This window comes from Melanerpes formicivorus, unplaced genomic scaffold (assembly GCF_026170545.1).
Source record: "Melanerpes formicivorus ecotype bairdi unplaced genomic scaffold, bMelFor1.0.p_v2 SCAF_32, whole genome shotgun sequence".
NCBI lineage: Eukaryota > Metazoa > Chordata > Aves > Piciformes > Picidae > Melanerpes > Melanerpes formicivorus.
The window spans coordinates 8,314,371-8,327,628 of record NW_027142384.1 but is presented as its reverse complement, the minus strand read 5'-3'; the positions used below and the strand labels follow the sequence as shown (position 1 = coordinate 8,327,628).

Here is a 13,258-nt window from a genome sequence, read left to right as displayed (position 1 = left end):
GCTTGTAGACACAAGTACTTCAAACAGTCAGTGACTGAAAAGTGTATTTTTGACCAGGCAATGAGGGGCTCAGGGGACTGTGTACCAGTGACTACAAGCAGCAAATGTGCTTATTTTGCAAATAAAGTAAATACCAGCTGTCAGCTCTGAAAACTCAGCCTCAGCTTTAATAATTGCACTGGGTTCCTTCCTTTCCACATAACTGCTGAGCCCAGCTAGGTCCTCAGCAAGCCCTCCTTGCTCTTGTGATTGCACAGCAGGACTGACCTCAGCTGAGCAAACAAGGCAGTTGCTGAACTGCAAACACCAGACTCAGGCACTCTCAGCTTGTTGCTGGTTCTGAAATAGGGCACAAAACCCAACACCTTACTGCAGCTTCTCAGGTAAGCTGAAATCAAGGTCCCAAATGGATTCTTTTTCCAATTACTGCATTCTGCTTAGGTAGGAAATAAAAAGTCATAAAGGGAAACCAAGAGCAGATTCAGAGTACTGACAGAGCAAGACAGCAAAGTCTTGAGTGTTTATTTGCTAAGACAATAGCACAGAAAGGGCATCACTACCACAATAAGAAGTATTATTCCACCCAACCCATGAAGTAATTCCAGCATCTTATTTAAGCTAAAACTCATACTAGCAATGCATAATCATTCATGATGCTATACAGCAACTCAGGTTAATAAACCCAGGCTCCATTTGTGCTGGAAGAAACTTCACAACACTGGGATTGATCCCTTTCTGCCCAGCTGACTACAAAGCCAGTGAGAACGATCTGCTAGAATACACATTTTTTGCACCACAGGGTGAGCATATGATGGCCAGACTGGGAATGCACTGAAAAAGAACATCTCTTGGATGGGTACCTTGAGATGGGATTGTATCTTCTGAACAGCATGGAGTTGTTGTCTGGGTGCTGTAGCCACTGGAGCACTGCAAGGAATCCCGACTGCTCCTCTGAGTGTCCAGCTGCAGCCCTCTCGTCAGAGCGAGTGTCAGCTCCTCACAGGCCTCCATCTCCTCTCCCTGCTGGTGAACACACAGGACAGAGACTCATTACTTCAAGAAGGGTTAATCAGTCTTCACACCAGCTTTCAGCCACCTCTTCTCCCAAGCAGAGCTTGTCACCATCACAACACAACAGGATTGTGTCTGGCCATTGACCAGGGCTTAAGCCCAGGCATTTCTTTGGATGCTGTTGCTCTACAAGCGCCAATGTCCAGTGGCACATTCTCCCACGGCCAGCCAGGCCATTTCCACTGGCCACACCAACACTGCACCAGTATCACGTGTCAGATAAACATGTGTCAACACAAAGCACACCAAAAAGCAATGGCAGGAGCTAGCACACCCATCTCCTTTGCATCAAATAGCACTTTTTAACTTAGAGCTTCACCCTTGTGGCAGCCGACACTGTCATGCTCCGAGGTCTCTGGGCCTCCTCGGGGGCCGCAGCTGGCCCGCTCTGAGCTCCTCCGTTGAGATCTGGCTCACGCTTTTCTTTGCGGCGCTGCAATGTGTTCACCATCGGCTGATCGTACGGGCCTGGTTTGGCCCAGTCCTAAGGAAACGTTGCTCGTTAGTGATAGCTTGCACCAGTGGCTGTGCTTTAACTACATCTAAAACTATACAAAAGGGCAATGCAACAGCTCACATCTCAAACTAGACATGCCTTTCTGAATATGGCCAGAAATAAGCTCATCTGAGGTTATTAAAAGTCTTTAGTTACAAAACCAATCTCCTTTATTAAAGAGAATCTAAAGTTCTTATTCTGCTCAAGCGTTCTTACATGAAGATATTTAACATTTTAAAGCCATTGTTTTCTCCAAATGAAACTCCATTGTGTTTAAGCCTCTGTTTTCAGAAATTCAAATGCAAAAATCACAGGCACATAGCAGGAAATGTAGATAAATGTCCAATCAGCAGTGTAACTGTTCCAGATGTACACCAGTTCTCATATTGGGTGCTCTTAAGCATGTCTTCAATTCTGAAAATTTTAGGCTTGAACAGATCTTTGATACACATCAGAGGAGCAAGTTACTCTGAGTAATCTCTCTTACTAGCTGAAATCTAGTTCACAATAATGACCTGTACTGAAGACAGACTAAAACTTCACTCTGAATTACTGGTGCCAAATCTGAAACAGAAATTCCTCAGGCCACGAGGGCTATGTTCACTCAGGGCTCTATTAAGCAAAGTCCTGAGGGTGTCCAGAAACCACACATTGCACACAGAGCAGGATTATCAGTGACCTGTGCTGGGATGCAGAAGTACTGCTAAGATGCTGCTCCCCAATGCTAGCTGCTGCAGGGGCAAGCCCAATCCTGGGAGAGTTTTCCCTGACCAAGACAAGGGCTGCTTTAAACATAAAACCCAAAGAAACAACTTGTGCATCAAGAATAGGCTGCACCTCTGGCAGCTGCTGGCTGCTGGGCAGGCAGCCTCTGCACAGCCTTTAAGTAATTAATGAGAGGATAAGACCACGCTATGGACTTTTACTGATGTGTCCCCGTCCAAGGTACGAGAAGTGCAAGGCAGCTGTAGTGACAGAAGGCCCTTGTACAGACAGGAATTTTGGTTTTATTAATCTATATGAAACATGGCTTTACCTTAGCAGCTGTGTCTTTACTGTGTTTTGCTGTAAGACATTGGTAAAGGGCTTCTAGCACAGGTACAACTACTGCCTCTGAAGCCACAGTACCACTGTGGCTACACTCTGTATCTCAACAGTCTCCAGTTGCTGGAGAGAGAGACTGGGGATACAAGGTATCTCAATTTACATGTATAAAAAGGTCCCATGGTGCATATGGAGTATCATATAACCACCCACAGGCATCTAAGACCTGTGCAGTTACTATCAACAGCACATGAGCCTTGTAAAGATTCAGGGCAACAGACAAGAGGCCGTCTCCCCTTGCTCTGGGGCAGCTTCCCAGGGGAATTTTCTGGAACGGATGAGAGTCAAGGCTCTGAGAGAGCAGAGACCTTTTGATGCCAAAGGAGATCCCTGCAGATCCAGCTGGAGCAATTGAAAAAAGTTACTGCACTGACTTTTTCGGTGGTCTCACCCAGGAAAGCAAAACAAGCTGGGTAAGCACCATCAGTCTGTGGCAGCACAGCTAGGAGAGCTTCGGTCATCACTCTTGGGCTCACCTGGTGACGAGCACCTTCTTAAACCCCTCCAGCCAGATCTACAAAAGCCTACGACCCAGGTGGAGGCCAAGCCAGGGGCTGCAGTGAGAACATCATGGTGTCCAAAGTATGGTCTCACTAAGCCAACTGGATGCCAAGCTTGCACTTCCCTGCTCGCATGAGTGCTTTGACGGTGCTAAACAAGCTCTTTTCTCGCTGAATAGAGCCCAGAGTGCTTTCACCAATGGTCCAGAGTTCAACTACTCCTCCCTACTCAGGTGTTGTCAGCTTTAATATGCTTTAGGCAGTGCCAGAATAGACAAGGTCATTCAGAAATAACCACTCCTGAATTTTAGCCCCTGATTATCTCCATTCAGAGTGATATTAAACAGAGCAAATCAATGAGTAATTACATGGATCGAAAGGGAGCAACAACCGCCGTGAGCACACTGTTGGTATGAGGAGGTGAGGACTGCCACAACAAAAGGAACACAAACCTTCCAGCTAGGGATCTTAGATGATGGCAACATGCCTGGCCCAATGGTGTAATAATGAACGTAGTCTGGAAGGAGGGCTGAGGGAGCCCGAGTCCACGCGCGGGAGACAGGCGGGAAATGAGGGAAAGGACCTGCACCAACTGAAGCTACGGATGGGTCACTTGATAAACTACAGTGATAAAACCCATTAGACAACTGGAAACGAAACAAATAAACAAACAAAACAGAGAAATTAATATAAACAGAATGAATATGAAAATATACTGCGACCGATGTTCTGGGGATAAAACTTCCGCGTCTTCAAACAAAAGAAAAGATCTGCAAATTAACAACAGAAAACTGATACAATGTTTGGCTCAGAAGTGAGACTGCTTGAAAATTGTTATCTGGTGTAACAAATTTCAGGCATCAATCTAGCAGTCATTGTCTCCAGGCTGAGGAGGTTTCCCTTCTGTCCATGAAAGCAGCACACTGTGAAAAGCCTTTGCCACTGAAGTACTCTGCAGACTAAGGACATAGAAACAAAGCATTTCCAGTGTTGGAGGCATTTGCATTGGCAGCATTTATTCTGTGTCACTGGACAGAAAGGAAAAGCATCCAGCCTTCGAGCATGACGTGTTCTGGCTGCATGGAGATATGGAAGGGAAAAAAAAAGGAAAACAACAACAGCAAGGATTTACCAGATGAGAATGGAGACCGCTATCACCTCCTCCTCCCATCCAGGGTGTATCCTCTGTAATTTATTCCAACCATGTGTGTTTTGGTTTTGTTTTAGTCAAGACCAAATCCCAATTGCTCAGTGTGATGTGTACTACCTAATGGGAGAGAGGGGAGAAGCCACAAACGGTACAACCTGGGCAAGATGCTCTTTTGTTAGGCAACCAGCTGGGTTTGGCCAGTGTTCCATGATTTCTGAGTAGAAAAGATGAACAATGCATTTCTCTTAGAAAATTACCTCTGTAAAACACCCAATTTGTAGCCTCCCCTGAGCAGCTATTTTAAAGCCAAGTGTTGCTGTGATTTATTCAGATTCATGTCTACAGGAGCGTGCAACAGTTCCTATTCTCATCTTCACAGTCAGGAATCCTGGCTGCATGCCATGCATGAGGGGCTTTTTGACCAAACGTTGCTGGGTTTGGGTAACAAGCTAGTAGGTTTGTATGTCTCGAGATCAAGTTTTTCACCTTATCTGTGGAGGCCCAAGCCCCCATGGTGGAGCCTGAGCTGACTGAGGTGGGGGAACTGCACTCGCTCACTGACTGGCAGGTTTCAGAGGCTTCTGAAGAGGCAGAGCTGGACGAATTCTGCAGCGTAAAACAGCACCGCAAGGCAGGGAAAGGATATACAAGCCACCAAAAAAGAAACAAAAAACACACACAGGAACAAAAAAAGAAAGACAGAAAAAGCACATACACAGAGACACACAGAGGAGAGAGGGAAGGATGAGAGAAGCAAAGGGTTAGGGTTTTAAAAATCAATTAGAAACTGCAAAACCATTGCTAACGTTCAGAAAATCTATGAGAAACAAAATAAGCCACTGGCTTAATGCGAGAACTTGCCACACTGCTTGAGAATGAGGGAATCGAGGCAGCCACCCCAACTCCTCATTGCAATATCAGCATCTCAGTGGTGTTAGCTGTCTCAGAGCAAGAAGCTGAGGGAGCCTATGGTCCAAACATGCAATATACTGAGACAACCAATTTATACACAAAAGCAGTCATCAGTACTTCCAAGACACAAAGTTTAGGTTTAGAAGACAAAGCTGCAAACATCACTTATATCCTCAAGTTCTCAGATATTCTGATCTGCAAAAGTGCTTGTGAAAACCTCATCTGAGTTCAAATATTATGGAACAAAGAAGTGATACTTACCAAAGCTGGAGGTTTCCAAAGGGCGTTATCTGTATGCATGTGTCTCTGTGGGTAGTATGCATACACCAAAAGCACCCTGAGACAAACTTTTCCCCAGCAGCCAACATGAAGGCACACGTACTCTGCTGAGTGCCTAAGTGGTGGCATGCACTTGCTACCCACTTTCTCTTAACAGCAGAGACACAAATATCAGAGGCCTGCACAGAGAGTGAAGGAAAATGCAGGACATTTGTGTGTCCTAACATTGTCCATCAAACTAGGAACTTATTTTCCAGTTTTCAGTGCATGCCTTTATGTACTTTTTCCACTCTAAGACCTCTACAACAGCATCAAATTTACCTACAGTCAGGCCCAAGTGAATAACCACATGGATCATCTTACCAATCCCCCCTTTGAAGGTGGCATCCCCCTCAGCAGGGATGGAGTGCAGGTCTAACCAAACACTTGGAAATGGTCAAGAATACCGGCAAAGTTGTCAAGGCATTGCTGAGCTCTCTTCGCTATCAGAAAATCCAACACTAGCAAAACTAATTCATCCCTTGGTAGTTGAAAAGCTGTAAAGCAAGTCTATCAAAGGACAGCCTTGGCATGTGGCAGGATAGTGAAGGGCCTAAATTCCAAGTATGGCATCATGCCACCTTATTTTCTGCAGATGCCCCACTGCTGACGAGTGAAAATGTTGAGTTTACATCTGATAGGCTATTCCTGTTTGCAAGCAACAAAGCTGCATGCAGCAAATAGAAAAAGGCAGAAAACACAAATTCTGAAGATGCAAAGATAGCTCCATTTACATGGCATATGAAGTGGTCAAGTTACTTTTGCAATAAAATTACTCCAAAGTGAACGAAAGATGGAAGAAAGAACTCTCCCACTAACTCAGCATGTCCAGTTTCAGCAGGCAAAGCCAAAGGATGTACCAAGATGCCATAGGGAAAACACCTTACTAGCTGAAGGAAAGGGTAAGAAGTGATCTCTGAGTCTTTTCCAACCTTATGGATTCTGTGATTCTCTAAGTGGTGGTAAAGAAATAAGGTCTCCTCATCTTGAGAACTTGCATGGCACAGGGAAAGGACACCTCTGGTCTTGCAAAAAACCATAAAAAGTTACAACAGTGATAAAAAAGCTGGAAAGGGAGGCAGAAGAATACTGAGCTCCTGAAGGAAAACTGTAAAGAAAATGCAAGAGGCAGCAGGTCAAGGGCTGCCTGGATGACACTGCAGAAACAGTCTTGAATGGTTAGATCCCAGCATGGGAAGCACAGACCACCTTTCATTTCTTAGCAGAGAGTACGGAAGGGGCTGAAAGCTTAAGCTGTAGTTACTGCTTGGGCAAAATGTCTCCAAACTTTTGAGTGCTTGCTCAATGGCACAGCCATTAGCACACACAGAGGCAAGCACTGGGCAGGGCAACTTCTACTGCACATCCCAACGAGTGAGAAATTTGACTGTCATTTTCTCAGCTTATTTCAGTCTATTCCTTTTTAAAATGATTGCTTAGTTTGACTGCTTTTCTACAAGTATTTATTTCATTTTAGCTATTTTAAACTTGGGAGATCATTATTTTTTTTCCCCACAGCTGTGATAATGGTGGTTCTGCTCTGCTCTCAAACCATCTCTTCTGACAGAAAGCTCTAAGTTAGCAGAATCAGCAGAAAGCCAAATCTGCTCTGTACAGTAACAACCAGTTTCTCTAATCTACATTATACGTATGTAGCCTGGTCTCTGGTCTCTCAGACGTTGTGCTACAGCTAATTCTTGGATAGTGGCTTGGTCTTGGATAGCGGCTTGGACTTGGATAGCATCCCGCTGCTTGCTGTGGCATGTGTGAATTCCAGCAATGATATAAAGAATAAGGAGGAAAACAGATGCATTTTGGGCTACTGCGCTATGACTGTGTTCTCCATCTGTTGTCCTACTAACCTACAGAAGGACTGCAGTGATCTCTGATTACTTGCATCCTTTGTTTGTTATGTTTTCCCATTTTCCACTCAAATACAGTGCTGCTTTCTCAACCCCTTCCCTTCCTCAACTACCAGCTAGAACTTCCTGGGCAAGGGTTTCCCAGGAGACCAAATTCTAATGAAGAGCTTGATCCAATGTCCCTCTACAGTCATTGGAAGATGTCTCAGTTTACCTTTCAAAAAAACAGTGGCTAGTGACTCAAGGTCACCTCCTCAATTTGTCTCACTTCCAGGAATATGTCTCTACTGACCCTTCTTTTTTATTCAGGGACAAACTGTTGGGAAGCCTATCTTGAAAAAAAAGTTTAGATGGTAATTTACAGATGCATTTCAATTACTTTGGGACTTTCTTTTAAGGTATCATTTGGGAACATGTCTTCATTTATACGGAAAGCTGAATAGTTCTAACAATGTATTTCCCCACTTCTAACTTAAAGCTATTTCAAGCAATAGACTCTCCTTAAAAGCAGAATCTTTCCAGCTTGCTGAGCTGCACAGAGCAAGTTCACACCAGCTTCCCTCTACTTCACTGTTTAGAGAAAGCTATTTCCAAAATATTCTAACAACAAAGACTTTGTCCTCTGCTGTCTGGCAGCACATCAACAGATTTTTTTTCTTGTCTTCATCTCCTCCTTTCTCTCCCCATTTTCATACCCACAAAGTCATAAGTGGCCTTGAAAATCCATCACTATTGATGCTTCCCCCATGTGTGTTTACTCCAAGTCCAGCAGATCCTTCTAATATTATCCCCCCAAATCAAAGACAACTGTACTACTGCCATGTTACTTCATCCCATACACTCACAGACCTGTTTGTGTACTACGTAGGGCAGCGCTGGCCATGTTCGGCATTTGTCCAAGAGTTACTCTGTGCTCCCAGCAGTGGATCAGAAGGGCTTTATATGACACAAAGTACATGCCACGGGCAATGCTAGCCAGGACTGACCTCAAATCTGGCATTTAGAGAGACTATGCTGCTTTCCCATCTGTTCAGCTCTACCCAAATGTGCTTGCTCAATTAAGATTAAAGCACTTTACAGTAACCTTTCCACATATACAGCTATCTGTTACTGGCTAACACTGCTATTCGCAGTGATGTTAACAGCAACACTGCATTTGAAAAGAGATTATACCAGTGTAAGGGCAAAGTCTGGTTTTATAATTCCTCTTTTTCCTATCTTCTATGCAGGGTGTGATAACTATGAAGACCTCATACTCAGCAACTACAGGCTGTAAAGTACTCTTCGTTTTCTTAGCCATCTCTCCTCTGTTATAGCCTGTATCTTGTTTAAATCTTTACTTATTTCTTGGATGTTTTTTTCACCCAGCTGTGATTTTGAATAAATTTAGCATAATTTTTAGAGATGCTTGTCTAAAATGTAGGTGAGATCATAAAAGCTTCACTTAGCTCACACATTCTCTTTCATATAATAGGAGATTTTATTGTAGCCCCCTTCTACTTTTTTTAAATCCATTATTAAAAGGAAATGAGCCTTGTTGCCCCCACAGATACCACAGCAGATAGCTAGCAAACATCAGCAAAATGTCCACCTGCACAAGATATATAGCTTTTCATTTCCTTTGTTGATTCCAGAGCTTGCTTTCTCAGTGTCACTACTAGAAACAATGACATCAGTGTTTTAGAAACAGCAGCTGATATCGCTGCTCCTCCCCACTCAGCCCCAAGCCTCAAAAGCACAATACCACAAAGAAGATCTGTCAGTTGGTTAGACATAAAACATGAAATAATGCTTTAAACTGAACAGCTTCTCAGTAAGCTCACGATCACAATCACCTGTCAGCACAACACACACCATTTCTTAGTGCTGAACATACAAAGCAAGACACTTAAGCAGAGATGAAGCGGCCAGGCAATGATCTGTTACCTTTTCCTGTGCGTTAAAGGTACACAGAACTAGAGGCACACAGAGCACAAACCTATTGGGTATACCAAGACACTACACTTGTCAAGTCAACACCACACTGCTGCAGCCTTCTACAGCTCATGAATAGCTCAAGTGATGTTTGGATTGGTTTGCAACTTTATGGCCAGTTTCTAAAATGAAGTGAAAGCAGATGAACTTAGCTGGTGTACACCAGTGTGCCTCCCATCAGCTTTCAGGATATTCTGCCAGCTGATATTGGCCTAACTTCTCCCCCGTGCTTAACAGGGGAGAGGTGTTGGGTTTTTTCCATGTTAGGGGCAATTGCAAAGTTAAACTCTCATCTGCAAACAGCATCATCATGTAAATTGTCAACCTTTTATGCAGGTGCAGTGGATACTATGAAAACTGAAGATGATGCTAGCATGTATGACTGATGTATGCATCTTAAAACTCAACTTCCTTACCTCGTTACTATTCTAGTTTACTATTGCTCATTTACTTCTTTGCATTTCACTTTGGTTGGCCATAGCTAATCTAAACAAAACATTCACTTTATTAGTGTGCACCAAGCTCTTCAGGATGCCATCTATGAAAAAATGTTTATGTGCCCATACCGAGGACAGCACAGAAGATGTGTTCATATTAAAAGACAGCATTTTCATTAAAATGAAAGAGGCAAATGGGTTTTAAACCTGCTGAGCTTCCCCTTAGGGTATGTTCCAAGCCTAAAAGAACCAGTGTTGATTTGGATGATACCCTAAAAATTTCACCAAGGGTGCTACTTACTAAATGTTCTGCAAAACCTAAGGGTCTGTGTGCTGTCAAAGTTGGTCTAGGAGTAGCCTAAGTGTGCAGGTGACACCTGGTAACAACTACCATTGCAATGGCTGGCTGCTTGCTGACTGTGAGGATTAAAACTCTCTACTCCCCAGCCATGCCTACAAACCCATTTACTTTCCAACATATATACACAGGAATGCAACTACATTAATTAAACTAAAGGACAATCTTCTCCAGTGACCTTGGAATGTATTAAAAATGAGTGATACTCAACAACAGGATATTATGTACACTGCCTTGTTTAAAAAACACTGCAGTTGTCATGTGATTTGTTTAAACAAACAAAAAAAAGCCCTAAAACAGAAGAGACAATTCAGGTGCTAGAAGATATAAGCTACAGAGGCATGCAAACCCCTTCCTGCAGGTGGCCAGTTAGTTTTTATAGGAATGATGCCATGAACAGATAGAGCAGCAACTGACTTCTGCAGACCAAAAATCCTCTGGAAAAAGTTTGCTTACATTTATAGCAAAATCCTTTCAGTTTGTCTGGGTTCAGGACATTGTTATATAGGACAACAGAAACACTCATTTCTTATGAGCCCCATAAGGAATTAAAAAATACTTCTCTTTTTCATGCAGAAATGTAGTTTCTGCAAGGTGCTCAATTGAGAGTCAACAAGAGCAAGCCTATCCACAGCAAGGGATGGCATAAAAGACTGCAAAACCGATTTTGTATGATACTGCTAATGGCATGTTGAGGATTCCAGGTCCTGTGCAGGGGAGGAACAAAAATTTTCTCCCTGATACCAAAAGTACCAGTATCAGTACTAAGGCTGTCAGACGTCTCCTCCAGCACCAATCTTTGTCCATGAAACAGCAAACAGCCACCAGACCTTAACAACTGCCATCTGTGCAGGATGCTAACTGTTAACCTCAGTAGGTAAAGTGACTATTGTTCCTTTCTGTAAGGTGGGACTTCTTACTCTCACATATGTATGCACCTGAAATGTAGGCATCGAGGCTCCCTTCAGGCCCAGAGTGAAAAATATAAACACATCCTCTGAGAGTGACTCATCTCTTTCTTCAGTTCTAACTGCACAAGCAGTGTAAAACCCTCCAGCTAGAAGCCCAGCTTATAGATGGATGAAGAGCAGTGAGACAAACCTTACCCTCAGTGTTTAACCTGACTCCAAGGCACCACAAGAATCACACTAGATGCTTTTTGTGAAGGTGAGCCAAGTTACAGAATCCAGCTCACCCTCAGGTTTTAGTTCTCATGCTTGCACGTACCTGGTTAGGTGCTTCTGGTGGCATGGGGGATGGCGATTTGGACTGGAAAGCATCCTGGGACATGAATCCAGAATCATGGGAGGACACACTGGACAGCCTCATGGGTGCCTGCTGAGGCAGATTGGAGCTGCGATAGCGATAGTGTGAACTAGGTGAGTGCGAGTGCGAGCCACTGGACCGGGAATCACTACTGTTAACGCTGTTCAGACTGCTGTGAGAGACAAAAGGACAAAGAAAGGAAAGGGGAGAGGAAAAGACACAAGGGCGAGGTGGGGAGAGACCCATATACAGTACAATTAACATTCCACATCTCTAGCAACAGGCAGCATAAACCGGGAAAGAAAACATATTGAGAAATTAAATTTCAATATATATATTTGCACATATATATCAGTCAAGAATCATAAGCAGGTGCAGTATCCCTTGTGACCAGGCAGAAAATGGCATTTTACCTCCAATTTCATGCAAATGATCAAGTTCTGTAACCACTCAGAGTCCACGGTCAGGTTAGGGATGAAGGTATCACTATGTCCTCTCTAGTGTGTGCACAAAAACCACCTGCTAACAGCTCTCTCCTGTTCCTGACTTACACCTTGTTGCTCTTCTATCATGGCCAGAACTTTCAATGGGATCTCTAGTTCATCCAGAAGTCTGCCTCTAGGCATGCTGTTACAGTAGGCCAAATGTGAGGCTTTTGAAAGCATCACCAAAACCCCATACTTGGGAATACCTAAGACACGTTTCACTCACATGAAGGCTTTCTACCACAGAAAAAATATACTTGTGATGGCAAGTCAAGCCTTGGAGTGTGTAGTTTTAGTAAGAAAGTAACTTCAAGACAGACAATCAGAGAATTAAACATCCCAAATTAATAACCATGGGAAAAAAAACCACCAAACCCCTGATTTTTCAACCAAGGAAGACTGATTCTTAATTTCTTATATCCCTGAATTACAGCAATGACACACCAGCCACAATGCCTTTGGAGTTCCCTGCTGGGGTGGCTGAGCAGGACTAGCAGGATGGATCAATTCGAAGGCAGCCTTCTACCTGTAGTGGCAGGGGCCCATTACCTAGCTGAAGGGATAGCTCTAAAGGATACATAGGTGAGGTCTGCACCATCTGCTGACATGTAACATGCAAGATGTACAAGTCAGCTTGGAGCAGGGGAAGTGGAGCTCTGCCCTATTTTACCTATACAGGACAGTGTGTTGCCATACAGGTTGTACCACGAGCAAAGACGAGGCTGATTAGGCACGGATGATGGATTTTTGCCATTTTCTTTTACAGCTTCAGGATATTGCATCTTTAAGCCTGTGCTCATTGCTCTAAATATGCATGTTTTCACATATATATATATATATATATAAAAGCACTGCAAGGATTTTTTTATATATATCTGCATGCAGAGGCAAGTAGGTACATGGAACCATGTTCACTTGCTCTGACGTGCAATAGTTACCCATCGGTAACTTTGCCCATACAGAGGGAACTTCTCGTACATTATCCATGAAGCACACTAAAGGGTAATCATTCAAGAGCAGCTACACAGGTGTTGAGCAGCATACACAGCAGGGTATCTTCCTTTTCAGTAAAAGGAAAGAGTAAATGTAGACACCAGGGTTGTGGGGGCAACATGCTAATAAACTGTTTTATGAGAGGAAAACAGTTTTTATGGAGGAAGCATAGACAGAATCCAGTGTTTCGACGTAGTTCAGGACATCAATAGACAGCATTAAACAGTCAAAAAAACTTGTATCAAAGAAGCATTTCCATCTACCAGACTGGTAGGGCAATTGCCAAGGATGTTTTTCCTTCTCAAACAGTTTAACTTACTGATTAGTAACAG

At 43.5% G+C, this 13,258-nt stretch overlaps 1 protein-coding gene across 17 annotated transcripts in view; it reads right to left on the bottom strand.

The window, feature by feature from the left end:
- Positions 1 to 13,258, bottom strand: part of MTSS1 (MTSS I-BAR domain containing 1) — a 119,874-nt gene that overhangs the window by 3,367 nt on the left and 103,249 nt on the right. For 4 of the 17 annotated variants that reach the window (XM_068155568.1, XM_068155557.1, XM_068155560.1 and 1 more), the window contains 4 exons: positions 11,410 to 11,620; positions 3,624 to 3,818; positions 1,391 to 1,555; positions 861 to 1,023 (listed from right to left, as the gene is read on the bottom strand). In XM_068155568.1, the coding sequence (XP_068011669.1) occupies positions 861 to 1,023; positions 1,391 to 1,555; positions 3,624 to 3,818; positions 11,410 to 11,620 (734 nt within the window). Of the gene's footprint in view, positions 1 to 860; positions 1,024 to 1,390; positions 1,556 to 3,623; positions 3,819 to 4,807; positions 4,928 to 11,409; positions 11,621 to 13,258 lie in introns of all 17 variants that reach the window. The other 13 variants (XM_068155559.1, XM_068155569.1, XM_068155564.1 and 10 more) reach the window with 8 other exon arrangements.